This window comes from Phocoena phocoena, chromosome 15 (assembly GCF_963924675.1).
Source record: "Phocoena phocoena chromosome 15, mPhoPho1.1, whole genome shotgun sequence".
Classification (NCBI taxonomy): domain Eukaryota; kingdom Metazoa; phylum Chordata; class Mammalia; order Artiodactyla; family Phocoenidae; genus Phocoena; species Phocoena phocoena.
Window position 1 is genome coordinate 72,495,366 of NC_089233.1, and position 27,006 is coordinate 72,522,371.

General features: G+C 38.1%; 1 protein-coding gene across 2 annotated transcripts in view; it reads left to right on the top strand.

Annotated features, from left to right (window-relative positions):
- The window catches only part of STK4 (serine/threonine kinase 4), an 85,337-nt gene that overhangs the window by 23,216 nt on the left and 35,115 nt on the right, over positions 1–27,006 (top strand). For both annotated transcript variants that reach the window (XM_065891806.1, XM_065891807.1), the window contains exons 7-9: positions 1,227–1,364; positions 4,045–4,173; positions 4,892–5,078. In XM_065891806.1, coding sequence (XP_065747878.1) covers positions 1,227–1,364; positions 4,045–4,173; positions 4,892–5,078 — 454 coding nt within the window. The remainder of the gene's footprint in view (positions 1–1,226; positions 1,365–4,044; positions 4,174–4,891; positions 5,079–27,006) is intronic.

Sequence of the window (27,006 nt, forward strand, 5' to 3'; positions counted from 1 at the left end):
GGGCTCTTCCCAGACCAGGGCTCGAACCCATGTCCCCTGCATTGGCAGGTGGATTCTTAACCACGGCGCCACCAGGGAAGCCCCCAGTTTTTAAAAAAGTATTCATGTGCCCAAAGATAAGCTCCTGTCTTTTGGGGGGGCAGAGTGGAGAAGGGTGGGAAGATTTACTCGTTATATTTTTAGATTTAAAGAATATAATTTAAGCTGATTATTGCAAAGAGTTTTATGGGGTTTTTTTGTTTGTTTGTTTTTAGTTAATTAATTTATTTATTTCTGGCTGTGTTGGGTCTTCATTTCTGTGCAAGGGCTTTCTCTAGTTGCGGCGAGCGGGAGCCACTCTTCATCGCGGTATGCAGGCCTCTCACTATCGCGGCCTCTCTTGTTGCAGAGCACAGGCCCCTAGAGCGCAGGCTCAGTAGTTGTGGCGCATGGGCTTAGTTGCTCTGTGGCATGTGGGATCCTCCCAGACCAGGGCTCGAACCCGTGTCCCCTGCATTGGCAGGCAGACTCTCAACCACTGCGCCACCAGGGAAGCCCCAAGAGTTTTATGTTTTTAAAAAACTGTACCTCTTTTATTGGAAACTCAATAAATAATACAGACATACCTCATTTCATTGTGCTTCACCCTATTGGGTTTTTGACAAATTGAAGGTTTGTGGCAACCCTGTGTTAAGAAAGTCTATCAGTGCAATTTTTCTTTTTCAAGACTATTTTTAAAAATTAATTAATTTATTTGTTTGGCTGAGTTGGGTCTTAGTTGCGGCATGTGAGCCCTTCGTTGCAGCGTGCGGGCTTCTCTCTAGTTGTGACACGCAGCCCTAGAGCATGCGGGCTCAGTAGTTGCGGCGTGTGGGCTTAGTTGCCCCATAGCATGGGATCTTAGTTCCCTGACCAGGGACCGAATCCACGTCCCCTGCATTGGAAGGCGGATCCTTAACCACTGGACCACCAGGGAAGTCCCTATCAGCGCCATTTTTCCAACAGCATTTGCTCACTTTGTGTCTCTGTGTCACATTTTGGTAATTCTTGCAATATTTCAAACATTTTCACTATTATTATATTTGTTATAGTGATCTACTTTGAGATACCTGGATTTTTGTTGTAATTTGGATGTGCTTTAGTGGAGAAGAGAAAAATCATTTTATCAAACTCCAAATGTATTTCCAGTCATATTTTTATTGGAGCATCACTTTTATTTTGCCAATTTTTTTTTTTTTTAAAACTAGGCAATCTTCATGATTCCTACCAACCCACCTCCCACATTCCGAAAACCAGAACTGTGGTCAGATAGCTTCATGGATTTTGTGAAGCAGTGTCTCATAAAGAGCCCTGAGCAGAGAGCCACGGCCACTCAACTCCTACAGGTATGAGTCACTCTGGGGTGCTGCCTCTTCCTGTTTCATTCACAGGCTGACCAAAAGATGCTGTTAACCCACCTACATGGAGATGGTAAAGAGGTATAAAATATTCCCTTTGAATGTAACTGCTTAGAAAAGACAGAGAATAAAGTTAAATCATTGAACAAGATAATAAGAAAATACAGGGCTCTATGGGATTAGAGAACAGGAACTGACATTTATTGAGCACCTACCGTGTGCTAGATACTTTGCATGTTGTGCCATTTAATCATCACATACACCCGGTGAGAGAGGGGTATTAATTTACTTTTATAGGTGAGAAAATGAAGATTTAGAGAGTTAACTCATTTAGAGCCACTTAGCTGGTAAACAGCGAAGCCAGGATTAGAACCTAAGTCTTTTTGATCCCAAAGCAGGAGTTCCATTAAAGATACCCAGTTCTGACAGAGAACTGGGAGTAATGGTAGGTGCTGTTGTAGCTCAGGGTGGAAAGAGGCCACTTTGGACTAAAGATACCAGGACTGCTTTCCTGGAGGAGGTAACCTGTGTGCTTGGGCCTTGAAGGATGGGTGGGGTTTGGCAGGCAGTATGCTTAATAGTTAGGAGCTTGGATTCTCGATCCTGTCCTGGGGTTTGAATCATAGCTCCCTGTTTGCTAGCCCTATGACCTTGGGCAAGTAACATAACCTCTCTGTTACTTTAGTTTTCTCATCTATACAGTGGAGATCAAGTGCCTGCCCCATAGTTGGTTGTGAAGATTAAGTGATATAATATGTATGACTTTGAACAATGCTTTACACATAATAAAGGTAATATATAATGGATTTGACAAATACCTGCTGTTATTACTGAGCTAGGCCAATGGTTTTCAGTCATGTCAGATCCAATGCCCCCTTTTTATAACCAATGCATATTTTTTTTTTTTTTTGCGGTACGCGGGCCTCTCACTGTTATGGCCTCTCCCATTGCGGAGCACAGGCTCCGGACGCGCAGGCTCAGCGGCCATAACTCACGGGCCCAGCCGCTCCGCGGCATGTGGAATCTTCCCAGACCGGGGCACGAACCCATGTCCCCTGCATCAGCAGGCGGACTCTCAACCACTGCGCCACCAGGGAAGCCCTGCATATTTTTTTTAACATTTATAATCCTTTTGGAATGAAACTCATAGATGCTAAAATCTGTTTATGCCCCAAGTTTAAAAAGAATCAGGGTAATGTTGGTGCTATGATGGAGAAATATAAGAATAATAATTTATAATAATACAAATGTCAATATAGAAATGCTCCAGCTTTTCAAGTTATAGACATAATGAGGTAATGAGACAACTGTATCTAGCATCATGAATGAGTTTAGATTTAAGAACAGTAAGAAGAACAGAAACCATTCCATTCAAGAAGCACAGGAAAACGAGTGGATGGACACTAACAGAAATCTAATGTTAAGTAATAACAGGGCAGACCCATTTATATATAAGAGGAGGGAAATGATCTTATAGACTTGCCCAGTGGAGAGAACAAGGAAATACGATATTCTTGCAAATGAGCTGGGTCTTATTTCCAAGAGCAGTGGCAAATTCTTTTCCTGCCTGGATGAGGTACTGATGCAGTTTTATGAACAAGATATCTTCTGTATTTCGATCGTACCACACGTTGAGGTATACTGTCCGCTTCTAGGGTCCTTGCAAAGACCTTGGAGCCCATATCCTCTGGTGGGTGCTGGGGAACAGAGAATGGATTACAGATAAACACTGAGGGCAATGTCAGAATAAGTTTGGAAAACAATAGGCAATGCTCCCCCACCAAAAAAAAAAGAATTTCCACATGTAACTTTCACAGTATAGATTTCTTACTGTGTTACAAAGGCAGACAACAAAAATATAAGATGGTATTAACATTAAAAACTTTAAACTATTTCTGTGAAGGAGAGTCAGCAGTATCCCTGTGTTTCAAGTATCTTTGCAGATTGAATAATATTGGGGCCTACATCTGTTACATATTAGTGCCCAATTTTAGTATTTCTGTAGTAACTACACTTTGGCACTAAAATCCTTTTTACCTAAATACATAGTTCGAAATGCTATAGGACATTGAGTAGAAAGAACAAGCAGGAGGAGTAAACTATTCAGTGATTTCTGAACAATGTCTTTATTCCGCTTAAGCCCCCTCTCCAGAATCACCTCCCAAATTACTAGACTTTTTGCTTATCTCTTAAAGAAGTTCGTCAGCATTATTTATCAGAGTGTATATGTACTCTGAGACGTTTTAAAGATATGGAGAATTTGCTATGGTTCATTGTTGTATAAGACTGTTCCACACGTTACGGGATTACTTGTGTCCCTGCCCCCTTTCCTATGTCCCATGTAGTTTGTGTTCTCCAAACATTGTAGCAACAAGCTCCCAAGATGTTTACAGAACTTCCTCTAGGGGGCAATGCCAGCCTGTTGAGAATCTCCAGAGTTGGTAGAGAGAAATAGAGGAAACATTCCAGCCAAGCCAGAAAAGGTGGGCCAAGCCTGCATGCACCTGCTCACCATTATAAAGCAAGTGTGGGTTAGCTGTAGTCCAAAGCATAAAGAGAAAGAGTAGATTCACTTATTGATTCAACAAAGATTGTCAAGTGCCTACTGTGTGCCAGGCAGTGTTTTGGCACTCATGCCGTATAAACCGTCTTCAACTTTCTTGCTAAGCACCCATTTGTCAAGAGTGCCAAAGGAGTGTCCATACTGCGGGATTTAATTAACGAAGCCATGGACGTGAAGCTGAAACGTCAGGAAGCCCAGCAGCGGGAGGTGGACCAGGACGATGAAGAAAACTCAGTGAGTGGCAGTGGCAGGCGTTGTGGTGGGCCTTGGGCATCAGTGCTTGTTATTTCATGATTGCCAGCCAGGTAAGATGAGTTGGAGATGTGGGTTCCACCTGGAACTGGAGGCTCTTCTTGCTGACTGTGTCCTGCCTGGGACCAGGGCTTGCTAGAGGCTTGCTGGGTCTGTGTCTGTTCGTCTCCCAGTGCTTCCTCAGACACTTCCACATTTTATTCTTTTGCCTCCATATCTTTTCTTCAGTTTAGCTTTTTATTCGGGAAAGAGAATGCTCAGGTCTGAGACTGGATTTTCCCAGGCCCTTTTGGGGAGTCTAGGATCCATACTAAATATGTAGACTTTACATATGTATGATCTTCTTTGGTTGAATGAGAGTACTGTCAATGGAGTATAACCTTTAAAAATCGTGACCCAATGTCTTTTACACCTGTAACATATATAATATTGTACATCAATTATAGTTCAATTAAAAAAGAGTGCTCTCGGTTCTACAAGTTGGGTTTAGAACCCAAGTAAGCATCAAATCCAGAAATATTTGCACCAAGATAGTAAGAGTAATTCAGAAAACTCAATCTTTTTTTTTTTTTTATTGGAGTATAATTGCTTCAAATGGTGTGTCAGCTTCCGCTCCACAACAAAGTGAATCAGCTATACATACAGAAAACTCAATCTTTTGATCAAATTAGCCCTCATTTGAGATTTCGTCCTTTTCCAGGAGGAGGATGAAATGGATTCTGGCACGATGGTCCGAGCAGCGGGGGACGAGATGGGCACTGTCCGAGTAGCCAGCACCATGAGTGACGGGGCCAATACTATGATCGAACATGATGACACGTTGCCATCTCAGCTGGGCACCATGGTGATCAACTCAGAGGAGGAGGAAGAGGAAGGCACTATGAAAAGTAAGGCTCTGATAGAACAGACTAACTTCGCAGGCAGACCACGCACATTCCAGAGAGCAGATTCTCATGGTCCACATGGACTCAGTCTTGAAGCTCCTGTCTGTTGTCACAGTCAAAGGAGTAAGAGTGTTGGAGAGTTGGGGCAGCAGTGGAGGGTTCGGGGAGGGAGGAAGCCAGCATGTGGAATCAGAGGCAGGAAAGCATCAACAACAAGAAGGGATTGACTTTCAAACCTGAACGGCCATTCTCTCATTGAATGTTGTCACTTTTTCCTTCTTTTACTTGATCTGTGGAGGTGAGCACATACATTTGTGTTTTGTTTCCTTTTTCCAAAGTGATTGTTTATTTTATTTTTGTTTAATTTATAGTGATTGTTATTGATTTAAGTGATTACGTGACTTTAATTTATATTGCCCCGATCAATGTATGATAGTTCCAATGGTTCTACATCTGGGCCAGCACTTGGTATGGGCAGGCTTTGTAAATGTATTCGACCTAGTAGGTGTGTAGTGGTATTTCATAGTGGTTTTAACTTACATTTTCCTAATGACTAATGCTTTTGAGCATATTTTCATGTATTTCTTGGTCATTTGCATATCTTCTTTTGCTTCTCCCTCCTCTCCTTTGTGCTTTCATTATTATACATTTTACTTCTACGTAGCACATACGTTGTTTTGATGCATAATTCAAAGTGTAGTGAAATTCTGAGCTATTGATCATACATATTATCTTAGTCTGTTTTCATGGTACTCTGTGTGTCTAAACCAGACTTACCAGTTCTCAGTCGATCTGTTAAGGATGAATGTACAAATTGAAGAGTCCTATCCAGTCCCTTCTAGTGTAAACCCATCTCTGCTTTTCTTATGCTGCTGACCATTTTTACTTGGCCTATGACTGAGGCCTAACACCTGTGCTCAGTTCCCGTTGAAGAGGGCCATCCTTTCCTCTCCCTTCAGTTGTTTCCTTTCCCTTTACTCTGTGCATTACAGACCAAGCCATGGAGAAAAGGAATTTGGGAGTACAAAGTGGTAATAATAACTGAGTTCTAAACGTACAATTTAGCCTGAGCTTTGCGTAGGTTTAAAGCATTGTCTCTATGATCTTTTCATCATCTTTTTTTTTTCTTTCCTTTTACTTTATTTTTAATTAATTTTTATTGGCATATAGTTGATTTACAATGTTGTGTTAATTTCTGCTGTGAATCAGTTATACATATACATATAACCATGCTTTTTTAGATTCTTTTCCTGTATAGGTCATTACAGAGTATTGAGAAGAGTTCCCTGGGCTATACAGTAGATCCTTATTAGTTATCTATCTTATATATTTTAGTATGTATATGTCAATCCCAATCTCCCAATTTATCCCTCCCCTCTCCTTTCCCCCTTGGTAACCAAAAGTTTGTTTTCTATATCTGTGACTATTTCTTTTTGGTAAATAAGTTCATTTGTACCACTTTTTTAGATTCCACATACAAGTAATATTCTCCTTCCTTTTTTTAAAATTTAGAGTTTCTTCCTCGAAACCAGGGACTGATTGGCAAACTGTGGTCCACAGGCCAAATCTGACCTGACACCTGGCTTTAGCAATAAAGTTTTATTGGAACACAGCCATGTCCATTCATTTGCTATTGTCTGTGACTGCTTTTGCACTACAAAGGCAGAACTGAGCAGTCGTGACTGAGACCATTGGCCCCCAAAGCCTGAAATGTTTACTGTCTGATCCTTTACAGACAGAAAAAGTTCTCTAACCACTGCTTTAGACCTACTGCTTTGTGATTGATTAATTCATTCAATAAATTTCTCTTCAGTATCCCAGGTACTTTGCTAGATGCTGAGGATACAGCAGGGAATGAAGAAACAGTCCTTGCCCTGAAGGAAGTCACTGTCTAGTCTGTGGGACTGACCATTTAATTACACTTCAGCATATGAAATGGGCTTTAAAACAGGTAATCTGAGGGTGTTGGCGAAGCAGAGTGAAAGAGTATTTAATTTAGGCTGGGGATTACTGACAAATTTCTGGAGGAAAAAGGCAGGAAGGTTTGCAGTGAGTAGGGTGGGTGGAGATGTTCCAGCAGAGGGAGCCGTGTCCACAAAGTCCAAGTGGCAGTGAGTTCAGGGCAACTGCAGCTGGTTTATTGCGGCTAGAACACACCGTTCCAGGGCTTTAGATCTCAGGCAGCCCTCTTGAATTTTCACCTTCCAGGTCTGTGTATTTATAACCAACCCTTTGTTTTTGAAGGGAAAAGGTTTTCTTGTTTTCTTTTTTCTATTTTGGGGCCAAGGCTCATCATCTGTGTTTGGCTTCAGGTCAGAATTATACAAATGGTGAAAGAGTAGTAATACTGCTGATGGATGTGTAAATTGTTCTAACTTTTCCGGAATGTAGTGCATATCAAGAGTTTAAAAAATTCAAGCCTTTCACTCAGTAAATTCCACTTCTAGGAATTTGGCCCAAGAAAATAATTGAAGATACAGAGAAATTATATTCTAGCTTTACAAAAGTAAAAAGATAAATTAACATGTTAATATGTACATAGAAAAAAGACTGAAAAAACCAATCCAAAGGCCAGAGAAAAATAAACCAAATATTAAAAGTAGATAATGGGATTATAGGTATTTTACATTTTATTTATTTTCCAAATTATTTTCTAGAGTTATTATCAGAGAAAAAAATCCCACCAGAAATACTGCCGATATCATAGTGTATCCTGTAAATTAGGACTTAGAATTCTGCATTGCCTTAAGAATCCTTTTTTTTCCCTTCTTCCTCCTTGCACTGTTTTTTATGGCCTTAAAAATGGATATTTACAAAGAGTTTATTAAAACATTGTCACTCCCTGCTAGTCTCTCTTTAAATTCTTATCAAAAATGTGTTCTTACAGTATGTTTCATTCCCTGGACTCAAGATTTGGTGTTACATAAATTATTGAGTGAATGATACGTACTAAATTTATTTTTTCTTTTGCTCTTTTAAGTAGCTAGCCCGTGTGATTTGTTAGGAAGGTTTGTTTTGCAGCAGTGAGCTGCTGACTTCTTTCTGTTGACTTGGAATGCTATATCTTCGGCTTGTTTTAAGGGCTTTAATTATGCAGATGATTATAATCCCTGTGTAACATAACTAGACTGACCCATTAACATGTGCTGTGCATGTACGTGTTATGGGAAATCCACCTTTTTAAATTTAAAGAATTAATTTTGTTCCAAATGTAATTTTCATATTTTAAGTGCTCATTAATTCAGTGGGTTGTTTGTTCAGTTTCTGAGCTTGGATAGTTTTAGCATGTCTAATGAGAAACATGAATCTTTTATTATAGTCATGAGGGAAAAACCCATTTAAAAACCTCAACAGTCACAGCTAAGTGACGTTAACTAAACTTAGTTCACAATCTGTTTCAGGTCTTGTAATTCAGTTTTGAGTCACAAGTTAGATAGATTCGCCACTTAATTCTGAGATCTTTACTCATTATTTTAGGAGCTATTGAAACTTTTCATTATGGAAAATGAAAATATATACAGTTACACAGAATAATATCATGACCCCTATTGACATGTAACCAGTTTCAAAAATAACTCACTGCCCATCATATTTCAGCTCTCCACCAAAGAGAACAACAAACTGAATTAATTCAAAGCAGATCTGAGACATTAGACCACTTCTTCATATTGATTTCTAAACATTTAAAGGAGACTATCTGACCAAGCTTGGCTTAGATAATAACTATCTGTGTTACATTGGACAATTCTCTTTCCTTATATGGGCCTCAGTGCCTTAATCAATAAAAATAAAGAGTTATTAATCTTCTTTATTTTCCTTGTCCCTTGTAGCTCTAATTGTTTATAAAAATTATATAACTCGTGACTAATATAGAACTGAAGTTTCTACAGGTTAAAATTTGTGAAAATAAATAGGGTTTCACCTAGTACCTTAGAAAAGTTAGATATTTCAAATGCCTCTATTCTCATTTACTGTATTAAAAATTATTTATACCAACAGTATTACAACAGTATTAATGCACTGTTACAAAAGAAAGTAGTTCACCCCTAAGTCCTCTTACTCCAGCAAAGAACTCGTGTTCTTGACCATATGCCTGTATAGTTCCTGTATGGTAATAATTTGCTTAGATATTCTAATTTCTGATTAATTTCTCCTGAGTAAGCATATACATTTTTCATGTTGTTGCATAGTCCTTTTTATATTTATCACACTTAACAGTGTTTTTTGGTCATTTACCCATTGCTGGGCATTTTGGTTGTTTCCAGTTTTTCACTAGTACAAATAACTCTGCAGGGAACATCCTACATATAAATTTTGCCTTCCTTTTAATGTTTCCTAGGAAAAATTTCCAGAAGTGTTTGAACAATTTAATGTGCAGGTATTGCCATATTGTCCTCCAGAAGGTTTGTACCAGTTTACCTTCCACAAGGATTAATAGCAGCTATCAGTATCCTTAGTTTCTTCCCTTTACAGCAATTTCTCCTTTATATTTTTCATTTTTTAAAATCTCTCTGTGCCACTTTCTGGGTGTTAGCCCTGGATTCATCTTCTAATTCTATAATTCCTTTTTGAGCCATGTCTAATCAGCTGTTTGACCCAGACATTGCAATTTTTTTCAGTGGCTAACATTTGCTATGGTCACATGGCTAGTAAACGCGGGAGCTGGGAATTCAAAGAACTCCAAAGTCTATGGTCTTTTCATTCTGCTGAACTTCTGATTTGTTCTGGAAGCCTACCCTTATGTTAATGGGCATTAGATCCATAATATAAAACCCATGAAAATTCATGGTAAGACTGGTGCTGGCTTTTGAGGGGATTCCAAAGATACCTTTTTTTTTCTTTTTAAGAAACAGTTGTTTTTTTTTTCTTTTTTTTTTTTAACGTATATAGGTATCTATTCTTTTTCGAATTCTCTTCCCATTTAGGTTGTTACATAATATTGAGCGGAGTTTCCTGTGCTATACAGTAGGTCCTTGTTGGTTATCCGTTTTAAATATAGCAGTGTGTACATGTCAAACAATTGTTTTTTATATATAAATTATTTATTATACCCAAGAAGATAGACATTATAACTGTTAATAATAATCATTAATGATTAGGCACTTAATATCTACCAGGTACAGCGCTTAATCCTTTATAAGCATTTCATATATTTTAATCATTACAACCGTGATGTGTGGTGTTTTCATAGCCTGCCCCCAGCCTTTTACAGAAGCAGAAACTGAATTGCCAAGAGACTAAGTAACTTGCTCGTGATTACATAGTGAGTAACAGAAGAGCCAAGACCTGAAGCCAAATACGTTTGATTTCAAAGCTCATGCTCTTAACCATTATATTATCCTGCTCCTCAGCAGAGCCCCTTTATTAAGTTAAGGGACAGGACCAAGGCTCATGTTACAAGGGCGTCTGATGGCAAGTCTCAGCTTGCAGTGTCCCTTGCTGGTTGTTTGAGTACCTAGCCTTGCTCTGTGTCTGCCCAGGATTTCCAGACACAAAGGGCACAAGGTTTTCAAAGGGAACCTGCCTCTGATGATTTTGTTACATCTGAGGGAGTATGTTTTGGTTGTGTATATCTGAATCTACCATAAAGAATCAGATTGCAGTTGGAGGGAGGGTTAGAGTGGGGTGTGATTTGATTGCTTTATGAGAGACCCCAAGAATACCTGTCAGAACCATAGAGGTAAACCATTGTCCACACTACTTTGAAAACCCGTGTCTGGATAAGCTATCAGTTTGGGGATTTTGGAAGGCTTCTCCTGTTTGTCTGTGTCACTGGGTTTTTTTGCATTAGGACCGTAGAAGAACTTTGCCCTCACTATTTGAAAGGCACATTCCTGAGGTGACTTGAGAGGTTCTGTGTCAGTGTCAGGGTCCTTGTACTTTCTCTGGGCCAGCAGAGGGAGCTCTGTCATAGGTTATGAGTTTAAATGGTGTTCCCACTTGTGTCCACAAATCCCCTTTCTATGGAAGGCTTCTTTCTAGATCAAGACTGTTATTTATTTATATTTTAACATCTATTTTAAGTAACCACAGCAGCACTAGGGCAATGTCTTTATTTTAGGTAGGAGATTGGATACCTCATACTTGGCAAAGTTCAAATAAGACTGAAGTCAGTTAGAACGTCTCAAAATAGTTTAAACTTTTCCTTTCTCTTCCCACATTTCTCAGTAAACCATAACCAGAACTGATGTATTCTTTCTGCAGCGTGGTACCACGCATATAGTTTCGAACCTATCATCAGCTAAAATGGCCCTAACAAAGTAATTGAATATATTAAAAAAAATAAAACTTAAAATTCTTGTGCAGAACTGACTTGGGAAAAGTTATTATCTTGTTGTTGTTGTTGTTGTTATTGTTTTTTTGCGGTACGCGGGCCTCTCACTGTTGTGGCCTCTCCCGTTGTGGAGCACAGGCTCCGGTCGTGCAGGCTCAGCAGCCATGGCTCACGGGCCCAGCCACTCCGCAGCATGTGGGATCTTCCCGGACCGGGGCATGAACCCGTGTCCCCTGCATCGGCAGGCAAACTCTCAACCACTGCGCCACCAGGGAAGCCCGGGAAAAGTTCTTTTATGTATCAAAATAAATATTAATGATGGCAGTTTATAGCTTTTCTTGTGTAGTCTCTTTAGTTTTCGTTTAATTTATTTCCATGTTGACTATAAAAGTCTGATGCTTACTTTGCGAGTAGCCTTTGCCCTTTTTCTTTTCTTTTTCTTTCTTTCTTTGTTATTGGTTTGCAGTGGTTCTTTATATGTTGGATACTAATTTTTTATTAGTTATGTGCATTGTAAATATTTTCTCCCAGCTTGTGACTTGCGCTTTTAATTTTTCAGGATATTTTCTTAGAAAGCAACTTTTGTTTTCATGAAGTCACATTGGTCTGAATTTTCTTATACTGTATGTTTTTTGTGCCTTCTTTAAGAATTCTTAATAATATATTAAAAAAATTTTTATTTTATATTGGAGTATAATTGACTTACAATGTTGTGTTAGTTTCAGGTGTACAGCAAAGTGATTCAGTTATACATATAAATATATCTCTTCTTTTTCAGATTCTTTTCCCATATAGATTATTACAGAATATTGAGTAGAGTTCCCTGTGCTATAGAGTAGGTCCTTGTTGATTATTTTATATATTGTAGTCCCAAACTCCTAATTTATCCCTGCTCCCTACCTTTTCCCTTTGGTAACCAAGAAATTCTTAATAATATTGTAATAAATTTATATGGTGATAGATATTAACTAGACTTATTGTGGTGATCATTTCATAATGTATGCAAATCATTATGTAATACACCTGAAGCTAACATAATATTGTATGGTGACAACATTTCAATTAAAAAAGAAATTCTTTCCTACCCAAATGTCTTAGAAACAGTCTCCTATTTTTTTTTCTAAAGGTTATAAAGTTTTACTGTTCACATTTAGGACTTTATTTAATATACAGGAATTTTTTTTTAGTTTCCAGTATGAACTATAGTCATTTTATTCCTTCCATCTGAAAGACTCGCTTTCTCCCTCCATTCAGATCTTTGGTCCTGTTACCTTCTCAGGCCTTCCTTGACCATCTATCAAAAATAAATTCCCCTTCCCCTTTTTATTCTTCTTTCAATACAGATTACTCTTGAAATTTATATCATTATTCTTCCATGTAAATTTTAGCATTTAGATATGTTAAAATTCAAATGACATAGAAACATAAAAGATTCTCAATCAATTATTAAAACACAAAAAATAATCAGTTGAGCTTCCCTGGTGGCTCAGTGGTTAAGAATCTGCCTGCCAATGCAGGGGACACGGGTTCGAGCCCTGATCTGGGAAGATCCCACGTGCCGCGGAGCAGCTAAGCCCGCGAGCCACAACTACTGAGCCCGTGTGCCACAACTACTGAAGCCTGCGTGCCTAGAGCCCGTGCTCCACAACAAGAGAAGCCACTGCGATGAGAAGCCAGCTCACCGCAACCAAGAGTAACCCCCACTCGCTGAAACTAGGGAAAGCCTGCGTGCAGCAATGAAGACCCAACACAGCCAAAAATAAATAAAATAAATAAATTTATAAATTTTAGCATCGGTGTATCCAATTTTGTAAAATACCACTGGGATTTTGACTGAATTGCATTGAATACACGGATTAATTAGGCAGAATTGCCATCTTTATGATGTTAATTCTTTCTGTTCATGCACATGGTTTATCTTTCCATCTGTTTGGCTTATATCTTCTTTCTGTAGATAACTTTATAATTATATCTATAAAGATGTTTTAGATCTTTTGTTAAATTAATTTTTATGGAATTTTTTTTGTTCTAATAGGTTTTCTGGAGTTTTTGTTTTTATGAAGACAGTCTGTGAATTAGTTTTTCCTTTTGATCTTTATACTTATATATTTTTTCTATCTTACTAAGACCTGCAATAATAGAGGTGGTAATGGGCATTCTTGTCTTATTCCTTATCTTAAAGAAAATTCTTCTAATAATTTACCATCAAGTTTGATTTTGTAGTAAGTTTGGTGTAGGTACCCATTATCAGGTCTATTTCTAGTTTAAGAGATGTCTTTTCTAATCAAAATTGTTGTTAAATTTTATTCTTTGATTTTTGAGTTGAACACTTAGCTGTTTAATTTCCTTGCTTACTAATGTATTCAGGTAACGTAATTTTTTCTCTAAGTTCAGTTTTCACTGCATCCCATAAGTTTCATATGTGGCACGTTGTAAATACTTTTTCCCAGCTTGTGATGCTTTGTGCTTATCACATATTTCTTTTTTAACCCATGAATTATTCAGAAGTGCTTTTTAAAAACCAAATTTTATGAATTTTTTTAACTTCTTATTTTTAGTTTTCAATTTCAGAGAATTGTGGCTAAAGAACACAGTCTGTGTGATACCAGTTTTTTTTTTTTTTAAGATTTTTTGATGTGGACCATTTAAAAAGTCTTTATTGAATTTGTTACAATATTGCTTCTGTTTTATGTTTTGGTTTTTTGGCTGCCAGGCATGTGGGATCTTAGCTCCCCAACCAGGGATCAAACCCACACCCCCTGCATTGGAAGGTGAAGTCTTAACCACTGAACCGCCAGGGAAGTCCCCGATACCAGTTTTTTGATGTTTTCTTGCGACATTTGTGGCCTAGTATGTCAGTAATTTTTAAGTGTTTGTGTGCCTTAGAATGTGTGTTTTCTTATTGTTTGTAGGAATCTATATATATACAGTAGATTTAGCTTGTTAATTGTCTTCAAATATAGCTATTCCCCACTAATTTTTGATACTTGATCTTTTGGTTTCTGAGGGAGATATGTTAAAATTGTTACTCTGTGGTTGTGATTTGTCAATTTTTGTTAATTTTGAGACTTATATTTTTGGGGGGAGGACTTTTATATTTTGAGGTTGCATTGTCTGATGCATATAGATTTAAAATTGTTAACTCTTCCTGGGAATTGTTCCTTTTATACTTGACTTTCACACCTTCCCTGAGATATGGGAAGTCCACTAGTTATGAGCTTCCTGCCATACAGAATGAGGAGGTTCAAGTTAAAAGTTCAGCGTCTTGTCTAAAGTCACCCTAGATGACAAACCTTTGACTTCTAGTCCTCATTGCTACTGTGGTAGAGGGCTTCTTGTTAAATATTGTGAAAAGCCTGCCTTTCTTGTCTTTTGACACCTATTTCTAGGCTCTTCAAACCTCAGGCTTTTGTGATGTTGGTGTTTGGATTATCAAGACTCATAGCTGTGATAATACACAGACAAGGTTTTATGGCTAGGTAGATTGACTGAAGTATAATGCAAATGTGATAAAATGTTAACATTTGAGGAATCTGGGTGAAGGTTATCTGGAGAGTCTTTGTAACATTGGAAGGTTTTGTATATCTGATATGTCAACATAAAACATTACATGATTTTTAATTCATGATTTTCAGCTTTTAGAAATAAACCTCAAGAGGCTAACTTGGGATAGTTCATAAATTTGAAAGAGTTTTACTTAAGAGTTGCCTAATAAAATAGTATCTTAAGAGTTGCCTAATAAAGTAGTATCTTGAGGTTGTTCGTTTTTACTGATTCAGCTATTACATGTCATTAATATTGACAGAAATTTGTGCTTTAGAAAACCAAACATATCACACAGGTTTAGGAAAATGTTAATTTTTTAAATTAGTAATCCTTTTATTGAAAAAAATTATATTGTGTCCATATTTTAAATTGAGGTATAGGTATTTTATAATGTGTTTCAAGTATACAGCAAAGTGATTCAGTTATATTAATTATTAATAATGTCATTCAAAGTAATATGTTGGACACTGAATATCATTAGTAGTGCTATGAAAATAATGAAATTTTGGACATATTGCCATCCGTGTATTTTATATTAAATTATATGTGGGGTTTTTGTTGGTGTATTTTAATATGCAGAAAAATTATTTCACCATTTCATTATCAAGCGAACATTTTTTTTGAAAGGAAGAGAATTTCTCCTGTTTTAGTTGATCATTATCAAATAAGATATTTAGGAGCAAAAATGAGAAATTCTATAAGTAGAGAAAGAATCCAAGCTTTCAAAACATATTAAAATATGTTGTCAAATAAACTACATTACTATACTTTAATAATACTTTAAGTATCAAGTGTCCTTGAAAACAACAAAAAAAGTTCTTTTTTCAGAGGCAGAGATAACAAAAAAATCCTGGAGCAACTGATCCCGAATTGCATAAATTTGTAGTTTAGCAGTTAAATGCTTTTGCCCCAAATGAGGAAATGACAAGCCAAAGGATGGCCACTTAAAATATGTACCTCATCTCCTAAAGATTTGACAGGCAACAGTTCTCCCTTCATTGGCTATGATATGGTTTCTTGTCCTCACTGCCTTCCCAAGAGATACATGGCAGCCGGTTCCCCCTCCTTATCTCACGGCTTATTAGGCCACCAGGGATGCAGAACTTGGACCACTGAATTGAAAGATTGTTTCCACTGACTCAAGCCTTTTAAATTAGACTCAGTGAACTAAAGGGAGTGAGTGGATGATTTCTATTTCTAATTGTATTCTAATGAATCTCTTTGAAATAGAATCTTAAAGCATCGTGGCATAATTAAGTTAGAGCAACTCAGAACCATGTTTTGGGTAAACTGCTGTGATAGTATTATGTGTTAAAAACATTACGTATTTATAGTTTCCCAGAAAGTCCTAGGTCTCACGAAGGCACCTATTGTTCCTGTGAGTTTCCTCATGTTAAAACCAAAGTCCAGGATCTTGTTAAAATGATTTTATTTCAACACCATCGGTCAGATGCTAATTTCAGAGCTGTGTAAGATGGAAATTCTTGACTCACAGCCTATCTTCTTTCCACCTGCAGTTTTTTGAAGGGGACTGTTATAACAGTGACTCCCTTGTGTGTCCTCTATCTCATTCTCTCTAAGTCAGATTATAACATTTGCAAGGACAGTTACTAGGACATAAAGTACTACAGGTATTTTAATGCTTCTTTTACTACGATAACCTTACTGTCTGATTTCAGATCCCCTCAGGATGTTTAAAACTATCATCAGAGAATATTAAGTGTCCATATATCTTTGCCACTCACCGTCAGCATCATATGAGAATTTCAGATAGCATTAGTGTGCTTATATGTACCAAAGCTAAAACTTAAAACGTAGTTTGGTTAGAAGCATATCTCTCAATAAGGGTAGGAGAAAGAAAAAGGAGTACCGGAAGGAACATGAATGTTTGGAATCAGAGTCTTTGATTTGAAACTTGGCTCAGAATTTTATAAACTTTGTCAGCTTTGACAAGCTATTTCTTTTTTTTTTCCTTCGGTACGCGGACCTCTCACTGCCGCGGCCCCTCCCATTTCGGAGCACAGGCTATGGACGCGCAGGCCCAGCGGCCATGGCTCACGGGCCCAGCCGCTCCGCGGCATGTGGGATCCTCCCGGACCGCGGTACGAACCCGCGTCCCCTGCATCGGCAGGCGGTCTCTCAACCACTGCGCCACCAGGGAAGCCGCAGCTGTTTCCTGTTTTGAGCCTCAGTTTCCTATCCTGAAAAAGTGAAGCATAAAAGTTCCTGTTTTGTCAGGTTGTTAAGATGATAGGAGATAGATATGGAAAACGCTTAGCATAGAAATGCTTAAAAATGGTAAGTGGGTTAGTAAGTATATAGTAAATAATGGGTCTTTTAGTGTATGACAGTGGTTTTTTTTCATTGAACCTAAAAATTCCTTCAACCTGAGCTACTTTTCTACATCCTAACTCTTTTCTCTTGCTAGTCATGTTTTTTACTTTTTTTTAGTTTCTACCCTCCACTTCTGTGTCTAAGCACTGGCATGAAGATGGTTGATCTAAAGGAAGGTCACTTGTTAGTTTCAGTAATGTTTTTAAAATGTGCTGAGGAGAGAGAGAGAGAGAGATTGATTCACATTCCTTAGTAACAGGATAACAGGTTTGGAGAATCTGTTAAGCAGTAGCTCAGAATATAAGATGGTAGATTATAAAGAAGGCTAGACTTTGAATCTACCTGAGCCTTCCTTTGTGAAGTTTCAAACTGTTATCTTAAAACTGTGAAATTTATTACTGACTGGATTTTTTTTTCCATCCCTGAAAGATAATCAGTGGGGTTCACTGTGCATTTATCAGAATCTCCCTCTAGGGTGGGATTTACAGCAGAAGAGCAGAGATCTTGATCCTCAGACTTTTCTCACAGTTGCACAGATAATTCAAGGTCATCCTGCCAGAGTGGAGGCTAAATCCTAATTGTTTGTGCAGTTTTTCTAATTATGTCCAGATGCTGGGCTCACTTTTATCTTTGGAAACGGTTAACATTCTTGATTCTTTGGGGATAAGCCAAAAAGCACAGACATGTGGTGCCTGAAAATTCATTCAAACCACCTGCCAGACCACGTGTTAGGATATGAAAGTACCAGATCTCAGTGTGACGTGGCTGAAAGGCTCAAGGCCTGTCTTTTGAGGAAGATAAGGTGCTGCTCCATTAGAGTTAAATTGGTAAAAGGAGAGCCAAGAATAGCCATGGGGGAAATCTATTTTCCAAAAGAGAGCAGTAGCGTGGTAGTGATGAAGAATAAAGGAAAAAGTCCAAAAGATATACTTTGGCTCTTATACCTAAGAAGCAGATAAATCGGTTTTGATCAGTTAGGGGAATATATTTTTCTGGTGCTCTGAGCTGTTCTGACCTGCTTATTCTTGCTCAGCAAGAAAATGGAGATACATTTTGATGAATTTAAATGAGTCCCAAAGGAAAAGTAGACGATTCTCTTAAGTGTTTATGCTCTAAAAAAAATATCCGCTTGGAACCAGTATTTGTTAAAAATAAATATTTAATACCCACCAAAAAGTATTTATTAGGTAGTCACTATGTGTCATTACTGTGTAGTGTACAAAAACCAAATGACATGTTTACTGCTGACCAGGAATTTGTTGATTAAAAGGGGAAGATGACATTTGTCATTATCTAATATGTATGGAGTGCCTACTGTACTATTACCGTTCTTTCTAATTCCTTACATGCCTGGAACGTTACTCCGGGCGCCTCAGATAGTGGTATTTGATGTTGACATAACTTAGTTGAGGAGATAGGGCCTCTACATATAAAGGTGGTAATATAATAATAAGACAAATGCTGGGTAAGTGGTTCAGAAAAATGCTGAAGGATTTGTGAGAACTTAGATATACAGAAAAGCTGGGGACGATATTCCAGGCAGGTACAGAGTCAGAAAGGAGGGGATATATGTTGAACATTCAGTTTGGCTGAAGTGGGTGTTGACCAGATACTGGAGGACCTTGAATGCCAAAGTAAGAAGTTTGAACTTGACTTTGTTGGTAATAGGGTAATAGAAAGACATTTTGATCAGAAAAGTGATGTAACAAAGTGGTTTTTTAGGACAGTCAGTTGGATGATAATGGAGTTTGAAAAGACTGGAAACAGTGAGGCCAATTAGGAAATTGTTGCAATAACCAAGGTATGGATCGTTCTCACCAGTAAACCTTTTGTATGTATCTTTTTAGGTGTGCTGCCTCTATTGCTCTAGTTAGTAACCCCTTGAAATCTGGATTTAGATCTCTTCGAATAGACATATGGTAGCACACTAGACTTAAAGATCCAGAGCTTTCATTGCCCAGAAGCCAAGTCAGTTTACACAGAGGCAGAGTTACCAAAACTGGTTCCTGGAAGAGTTATTCAAAAGTTAGACTCTGGGGAACCTTATAACTTATGGTTCTGGCAATTCTTAGTGGTTTCAAAGAACATTCAAAGGAATATTTATGGCCACATACAGAAACTTGGATAGTAACTTGTGTAATTAAATGAATTAATACATGTAAAGCACTTAGATGCCCAGTCACAAAACCAAAACCAAAAACCACACACATAATAAATGTTAGATTAAAAAACAAAACAAACAACCTTATGATAAGGCATATTATTCCAAGCCAGAAGAAAACATGTGAGAGATTATTTGAGTTGTTTTCTTGCAAGTATTCATGCTTGAAACAGAAGAAAATGTAGGCTTTTGCGAGTTCTCTACTTTGAACAGGTAGAAAAGAGTTATTGTAGAAATTAAGGAAAGAGTAGGTTGACCATTGTGGTTTACTTGGTGACAGTCTTGAAAATGAACATTTAAAATGGAAGGGCATAAAGTTTAATGTCTAGTGGTTGGTCATTCCAAAGGAAAAGATGGGCCTCAGTCTTTGGTCAAGCTCCTGGCCAATTATGACTACCTTGGCATTGTGTTATAATCCAGAAATAAAAGTAAATAGTAGAGAAAAGGGATCTTTCTGTTTTTTAAAAAAAATTTATTGAAATATAATTCACTCGTTTAAAATATACAATTCAGTGTTTTTTAGTATATTTATGGAGTTATGCAACCATCACCACAGTCTAATTTTTTTAATTTATTATTTTTAATTGAGATATAATTCACATATAAAATTCACCATTTTAAGGTACAGTTCTGTGGTTTTTAAAAATATATTAGCAGGGTTGTGCAATCATAACCACTGTCAAATTCCAGACATTTTCATCATCCCCCAAATAAACCACAATCCTGTTAGCAGTCACTTCTCACTACCCTTTCCTCCATCCCCAGGCAGCCATTAACATGCTTTCTGTCTCTAAGGATTTGCCTATTCTGAACATTTTATATAAATGGAATCATATAAAATGTTGTCTTTGTATTTGGCTTCTTTCACTTAGTTTAATGTTTTTAAGGTTCATCAGTGTTACAGCATATATCAGTACTTCATTTCTTTTTATGGCTGAATAATATTCCATTGTAAGGATACACCCGATTTGTTTACAATCTAGTTTTAGAACTTAAAAAATATATATATTTATTTATTTATTTGGCTGCACCAGGTCTTAGTCGCGGCACACGGGATCTTCGTTTGCGGTGCATGGGCTTCTCTCTAGTTGTGGCACGTGGGCTCAGTAGTTGTGGCATGCGGGCTCTCTAGTTGTGGCATACGGGCTCTAGAGTACACGGGCTCAGCAGTTGTTGCGTGTGGGCTTAGTTGCCCCACGGCATGTGGGATCTTAGTTCCCCGACCAGGGATTGAACCCATGTCCCCTGCATTGGAAGCCGGATTCTTAACCACTGGACCACCAGGGAAGTCCCACATAGCATTCTTCAAAGAAAAATAAATATAAGATACAGTTGCTTATGAATTTGCCCCTTTGTGGACTTTGACAGATTGTCCATTTAGCTTGCCAGATGCTGCTTACAAAGAACGGGCCAGTCATAGTACAGGAATTCATGCATTCCCTGCATCAGATAAAAGAATCAGAGCAAGACATGGTGTTTTCAAAGTTCGACTTTTCTGCTGAGTTCATTCTCCCAACGGCTTCAGGTTTCTGGTATTAACATTCAGTGGAACGTCTTCATTTCCTGGGATATGTCTGAAAAAAAATACCCTGGCTCACATTGAAACAGAAAGCCCACCAGCCAGCAGAAGCCCTGGGGACAGCATTGCCTTTAGTCAGCTGGGAATGATTCTCTCACACTTTTCAGCACTGCTTGATGGCCTCGCTCAGGAGTGCCGAAAGAAGAGTCCAGGGATAAGGTTACTGGGAAAATTTCATTCCCCTAGTCTTTCTATGCTCAACCTAACGGCAGTTCGGATATGTCAAGAATTCTCATTTTGATTTTAGACAAATTGCAATATGAAAGGCAGCTCGCCAGCCTTAAAGCCTGATGATCAGGGTTCAGATCCTATCCTCGTATAACCGTAAGCAAATTTCTCATCTAGAAAGTGGAAATAATAGTCCATATCTCAAAAGATGGGAGGATGAAACGAAATGAAACATTGTATAGCACTTGGTAAGTGCCAACAAGCACAGATCCTCCTCCCTCCTACTTTATTTACATGGTGTTCATGAAGTGTGGATGGCAACATCCTGTGGAAGCATCTGGTAGAAAACCTGAAACTTAGAAAGTATTCGATCAATGTTAGTTGAATTTGAACCCTGAGTTCCTAAAGACTGGAACTCTTTTTGTAGATATAGGTTGGTGTGTGTGGGTGTGATGGAGAGAGATTGAGACAAATCTCAGATACTGTATCAGTTTTTTCTGTGTAGCAAACCACCTCAAAACCTAGTGGTCAGGGACTTCCTTGGTGGTGCAATGGTTAGGAATCCGCCTGCCAATGCAGAGGACACGGGTTCGAGCCCTCCTCCAGGAAGTGGAGCAACTAAACCTGTGCGCCACAGCTACTGAGCCTGCGCTCTAGAGCCCGCGAGCCACAGCTACTGAGCCTGCATGCCACAACTGCTGAATCCTGCGTGCCTAGAGCCCATGCTCTACAACAAGAGAAGCCACTGCAATGAGAAGCCTGTGCACAGCAACCAAGACCCAAAACAGCCAAAAATAAATAAATAAGTAAATTAAAAAAAACAAAAAAACTAGTGGTCAGCTGGAGCTGGCTGACTCCTGAAGGCCTCAGCTAAGACCACCTGGTCAAGGCCTCTCTCCACATAGTATTCTGCCATCTGGCATGCCCACTAGGTTTATTTACATGGTAATAGGATGTGCAAGCACTTTTCAAGTCCCTGCTTGCAATAAATTTGCTATTGCAGTGGCCATAGCAAGTCACACGGCCAGGCCTAGAGTCACTGTGGGAGGGCACTAGTAAAGGGCGAGGATACCAAGGCTACTTGGAATTATAGAGGCCGTCTTTGCAAATATGCTATTGTAGACACTAATTGTGATAGTAATGCAGATCTGTTTACTGAAAATTATTATCAGTCTATAAAGTCAAACTGTGAACAGGTGCTCTAATTAATTACAGTGTTATTAAGAAAATGTAGGTCACAGTAGAAGTGCTGTTTCCTCCAATAAATTAAGTACAGTGGTGAAGGGCCCTCACATATAAGGAATCATTGTGGTGTAAGCAGTTAACTTCTGGAATCACTAAATACAGGGATCAAAAATACACCTGTTTTTGAATATATGTTGTTTCTTGCCAGTTGAGGTGTCTTCCCCTCTCAGTTGATTCATTCATTTCTTCAGCTTTAGCTATATAAAACATTTTAATAACCTCCATCTATTGACGATATTTTTATTACAGTTTTGGGCCAAGGAGAATTTAGTCACCTCTTCATCTATTTTTAAAAAGCCCCCCAAACACCACTAACAATGACAGAAAGAAACTCAAAGAATCAGAGGCAGTCTTGTCACAAATATTTGTTGAGTAGGTCTGGTCTTTGGTTTATGTCCACGCACATCTAATTTGTGGCATATTTTAGATTAGAGACGATCAAGTGTCATCATCCCTCTGGAGTAAGAATTCCTTTTGAATGGTTATCAGTACCTAGGCAGAAATATGTTGTCATAAGCCACTGTCAAGTGATAGTATCATGGAACTTTCACAGCTGCAATGGGACACTAGAAATAATATGGCTCATGGCTTCTTTTTTAGATTGGAACCTGTGGTTTAATCAAGATCATATAGTCGGGACCAGAATCTAGATCTTTGAACCCCAGGTTAGGGATTTTTGTAGTGCATTGTGCTGCCTCCAAAATCAGTTTTAGCTATTCTGTAATCCTGTACACGCAACCATTTAACTAATCATTTACTGTAATTAAGTTTCTTGTATGTGTGTCCATTTTACTCCTGGGTTATACCTGAATGTGTGATTAGATTAAAAACTTCTCTTATTACAAAGTTCACTATAGTTTTGGGAACATTGATTTCTAATAAATATTAGGTATAATCAGGTCCCTGATATTGATATCAAAAGGTGAAACGAAAGGCATTTTAGATAGAGTTTCTTATTTGTGACCCTTAGTTGTTGAGAGGGACAAAGAATATTAGGTATTTTAACTCCAAAAATATTAGAGATCTTTAAGTGAGTTGCAAAGGGCTATTGTTATCAAATGTAGAGGAATTCAAATATGTAGAAAGCAAATGTTCTCATTTTCTCATCTAAACAGTGATAGAAATTAGACAAACAATTATACTCTAGCTTAAGAGATGTTTCTTTGATCTTTATGACATAGTTTAGATTTAGATCATAGAAATGTTATTGTTAGTGTTTCATCTCCAGTTTAAAGACTTGAATTTCTAAAATCCACCTGTATTGCAACTGAAGGGAATTACTGAGGCATCATAGAAGTATATTGTACCAATTATACAATTTTTATTGTTGGATATGATTTTTTTTAAAATTATGTCTTTATGGTTTTTGTAACAGTTCCACAGAAGAAAATATTTTAAATTATCTGTTATTTCTCTCCAGAAGTTACCATTTTTAGTGATGAACACATTTCAGTCATTTCTTTGTGCATTTATAGAGAAGGCTGTGTAAACAGACATGAAATGACAGAAGTAATGAGGAGAGATTGATGCATGATATATACAACTTACCCTCAAATATTGTGTGTATCTTCAAAAAAAGGAGATATTCTGTTTTATGTGTATTTCCTAAGAAAGAGGATAAAGTTGTCCCTTGGTATAGGTGGGGAATTGTTTCCAGGACCCACCCCGGGTGCCAAAATCCACAGATGCTCAAGTCCCTTATATGAAGCAGCATAGTATTTGCATATAACCTTCACATATCTTCCTGTATACTTTAAATCATCTCTAGAGTACTTGTAATACCTAATACAATGTAAATGTTATGTAAATAGTTGTAAATATAATGTAAATGACATGTAAATAGTTGCTGGCTTGGAGCAAATTCTAGTTTTGCTTTTTGGAACTTTCTGGATTTTTTTTTTTTTTAATGTTTTCGCATCCTGGTTGGTTGAATCCACAGATGCGGAACCTGCAGATACAGAGTCAACTGTACCCTCTTTTATTACCACAATACAGTTGTCAGGTGGTGATTTTTCTAAAGAAGGGCTTTTCCCTTCTCTCCTAACCCCCTTCACTTTTAGATTATTACTCTGAGCTCATGGACTCTTTTTATTTATTCAGTGTTTTTTGTTTTGTTTTGTTTTGTTTTTGATGCTCAGTGTCCCAAAATTTACCGGTGGGAGCCTCTCAAGGTGGCTTCTGTGTCCTGTTGATATGTCCATGTCAGTTTGTGAGTACTTGTTTTTTTTGGCACAAAAAGATGTTCCAGGCTCACTTTGTACTTTTCCTGCCCTAGACCTGGAATCAGCTATTTCTCCTAAGAAGGCTTAGCTCCTTGTGCTGGGGAATGGTATTTGGAAACCAAAATCTGAGTGCTCATTGCTAATGGGGTAGCCATCGCTTCAAGACCTTTTAATAAAAAAAGCTCAGCAAAAATTTTTTTAATAAATCATGAGTTCATGTTAATACCTCGGTTTAAATTCAGCACACCAGCATTTTTTGTACCTTCCTCAGTTTCATATTTTGATAATTAAATATTGCCAGATCCCCTTCATAGGGCTTGTACTACTTTGCATCCAAATTCAGCAACGTATAAGAGTGCCTGTGTTGCCACAGCCTTACCAGCAGATAGCGTATTATCAAGCTTTTGACTTTTGCCAAATTGAAATGTAAGAAATCGCATCTCCAAGTAATTTTGATTTGAATTTCTCTCATGAGTGAACCTACATGTTTTTTTCATGTTTAAGGACTAATTGGGTATCTTTTTGTGTATACTATCTTTAGCCCATGTTTCTACCTTTTTTTGGGTCTTCTTTTCCTTAATTTTTGGAATTCTTTATATATTTGGGAGCTTATCTTCCCAAGATATAAAGAACTCAAATTTATTTTTAAAAGAAAATTATTTTAAAACCTTTATGGTTACTTGTTGCCAATGTTCGAGTTCGTCATTTGTCTTTCATCTTGGCTTATAGTGAATGTGTGCTTAATTTTTATTTTTTAATTTATTTTATTTTTGGCCGTGCGTCAGGTCTTAGTTGCGGCAGATGGGATCTTCGTTGAGGCATGCATGATCTTCCGTTGCGGTGTGCGGGCTCTTCCTTGTGGTACGTGGGCTTCTCTCTAGTTGTGGCGCACAGGCTTAGTTGCCCTGCGGCAGGTGGGATCTTAGTTCCCCGACCACGGTTCGAACCCGTGTCCCCTGCATTGGAAGGTAGATTCTTAACCACTGGACCACCAGGGAAGTCCCTATTTGTACTTATTAATTTTTAAAAATCTGTGATATTTCCTTCACACAAAGAAAACATCCTTTTTTTTTTTTTTTAAATTGCATCTGGGTTTTTGTCATGGTATGTTAAAAAGCCTTTTTCCTCATTCAGGTTTTAAATGCATTGCATTCACACATGTTTTCTTCTAGTACTTATGGTTTCCATTTTTACAATTAGAGCTCTTATCCATTTGGAGTTTTCCTGGTCGAAGGTATGAGGTGTGGATACAATTTAATCTTTTTTCAAACAGCTATCCAGTTGTTTGGATATCCATTTGGGCTTTCTACTTTGTTTCTAGACTTTCTATTCTCTTCAGCTGGTCTGAACCTAGTATCTGGTCCGGATTTGTTTTATGGCTGCACCGTGTGGCATCTTAGTTCCCCAACTAGGGATCGAATCCACACCCACTGCACTGGGAGCGTGAAGTCTTAACCACTGGACTGCCAGGGAAGTCACAGAATATTTTGTATAAAAGTACACTGCGTACTGCGTATTTCAGCCATCTATAGCACGGTCACAGCTGCTGGGCTCAGGAGGCCCTCTAAACACCCCTTTTGATGTGTAGGATTATGGGTAGGCTTGCTACAGAGTTATCTCCGAGCCAACCTTCTCCTCTGGTGGTCCCAGAGGAAGGCACTGATCAAAAGGACTTTCCATCCGAACTTGTCAGGAAATCCAAAACACCCCCATTTTTACAAGTTTTATTTTGTTGCATTTCCTTCAGAACTGTATTATGAAATAATACCTTAAATTTAATTTAAAAAGTAAACAAAATAAGCGTGAAAAGCACCTAACATCATACCTAGAACAGACAAAACAAAACAGACATTCAGCACATAATTGTTAACTGGTCCTAGCAAATATTGTGTTTGATCCCTAATAAATGAGGGGGCAACAGTGAAGTAAGCTATTGGCAGCATCTGGAAGTGGGCAAATCTGAGATTGGCTGCTGTTGAACTTGGCAGTGGTGATGGTGAGTAAGATGACAAATATCTGAGAGGCAGTCAGGGCGATGGCTCGAAACTGGGACTAGGCAGATGTCAAGAGATAAGACTGCCTGGAACAAGGGTTCTTGGAGAGGAAACACTTGCTGTTCTTTATCTCCTGGACCGTTACCCGTTCACTTCTTAAGGCTCTGAACCTTCTGGTCTTTTTTTCTGGTTACTGGGCGAAAAGGCAGTATAAATCCACATGTTCATGCAAAGTACTGAAAAAAAAACTTCTGTACTTCCCAGTATAAGACTGCCGTGAAATAGGTGCATTCAGCTAACTAGGTTTTTAAGTCATGCCAGGTAAAGTTATTCTTTCGGTGATTGTTACTAGTTCTAACTAGTAACTGCTGTATTCTGCTCTCATATGGTAACTGCTGTTACATAACT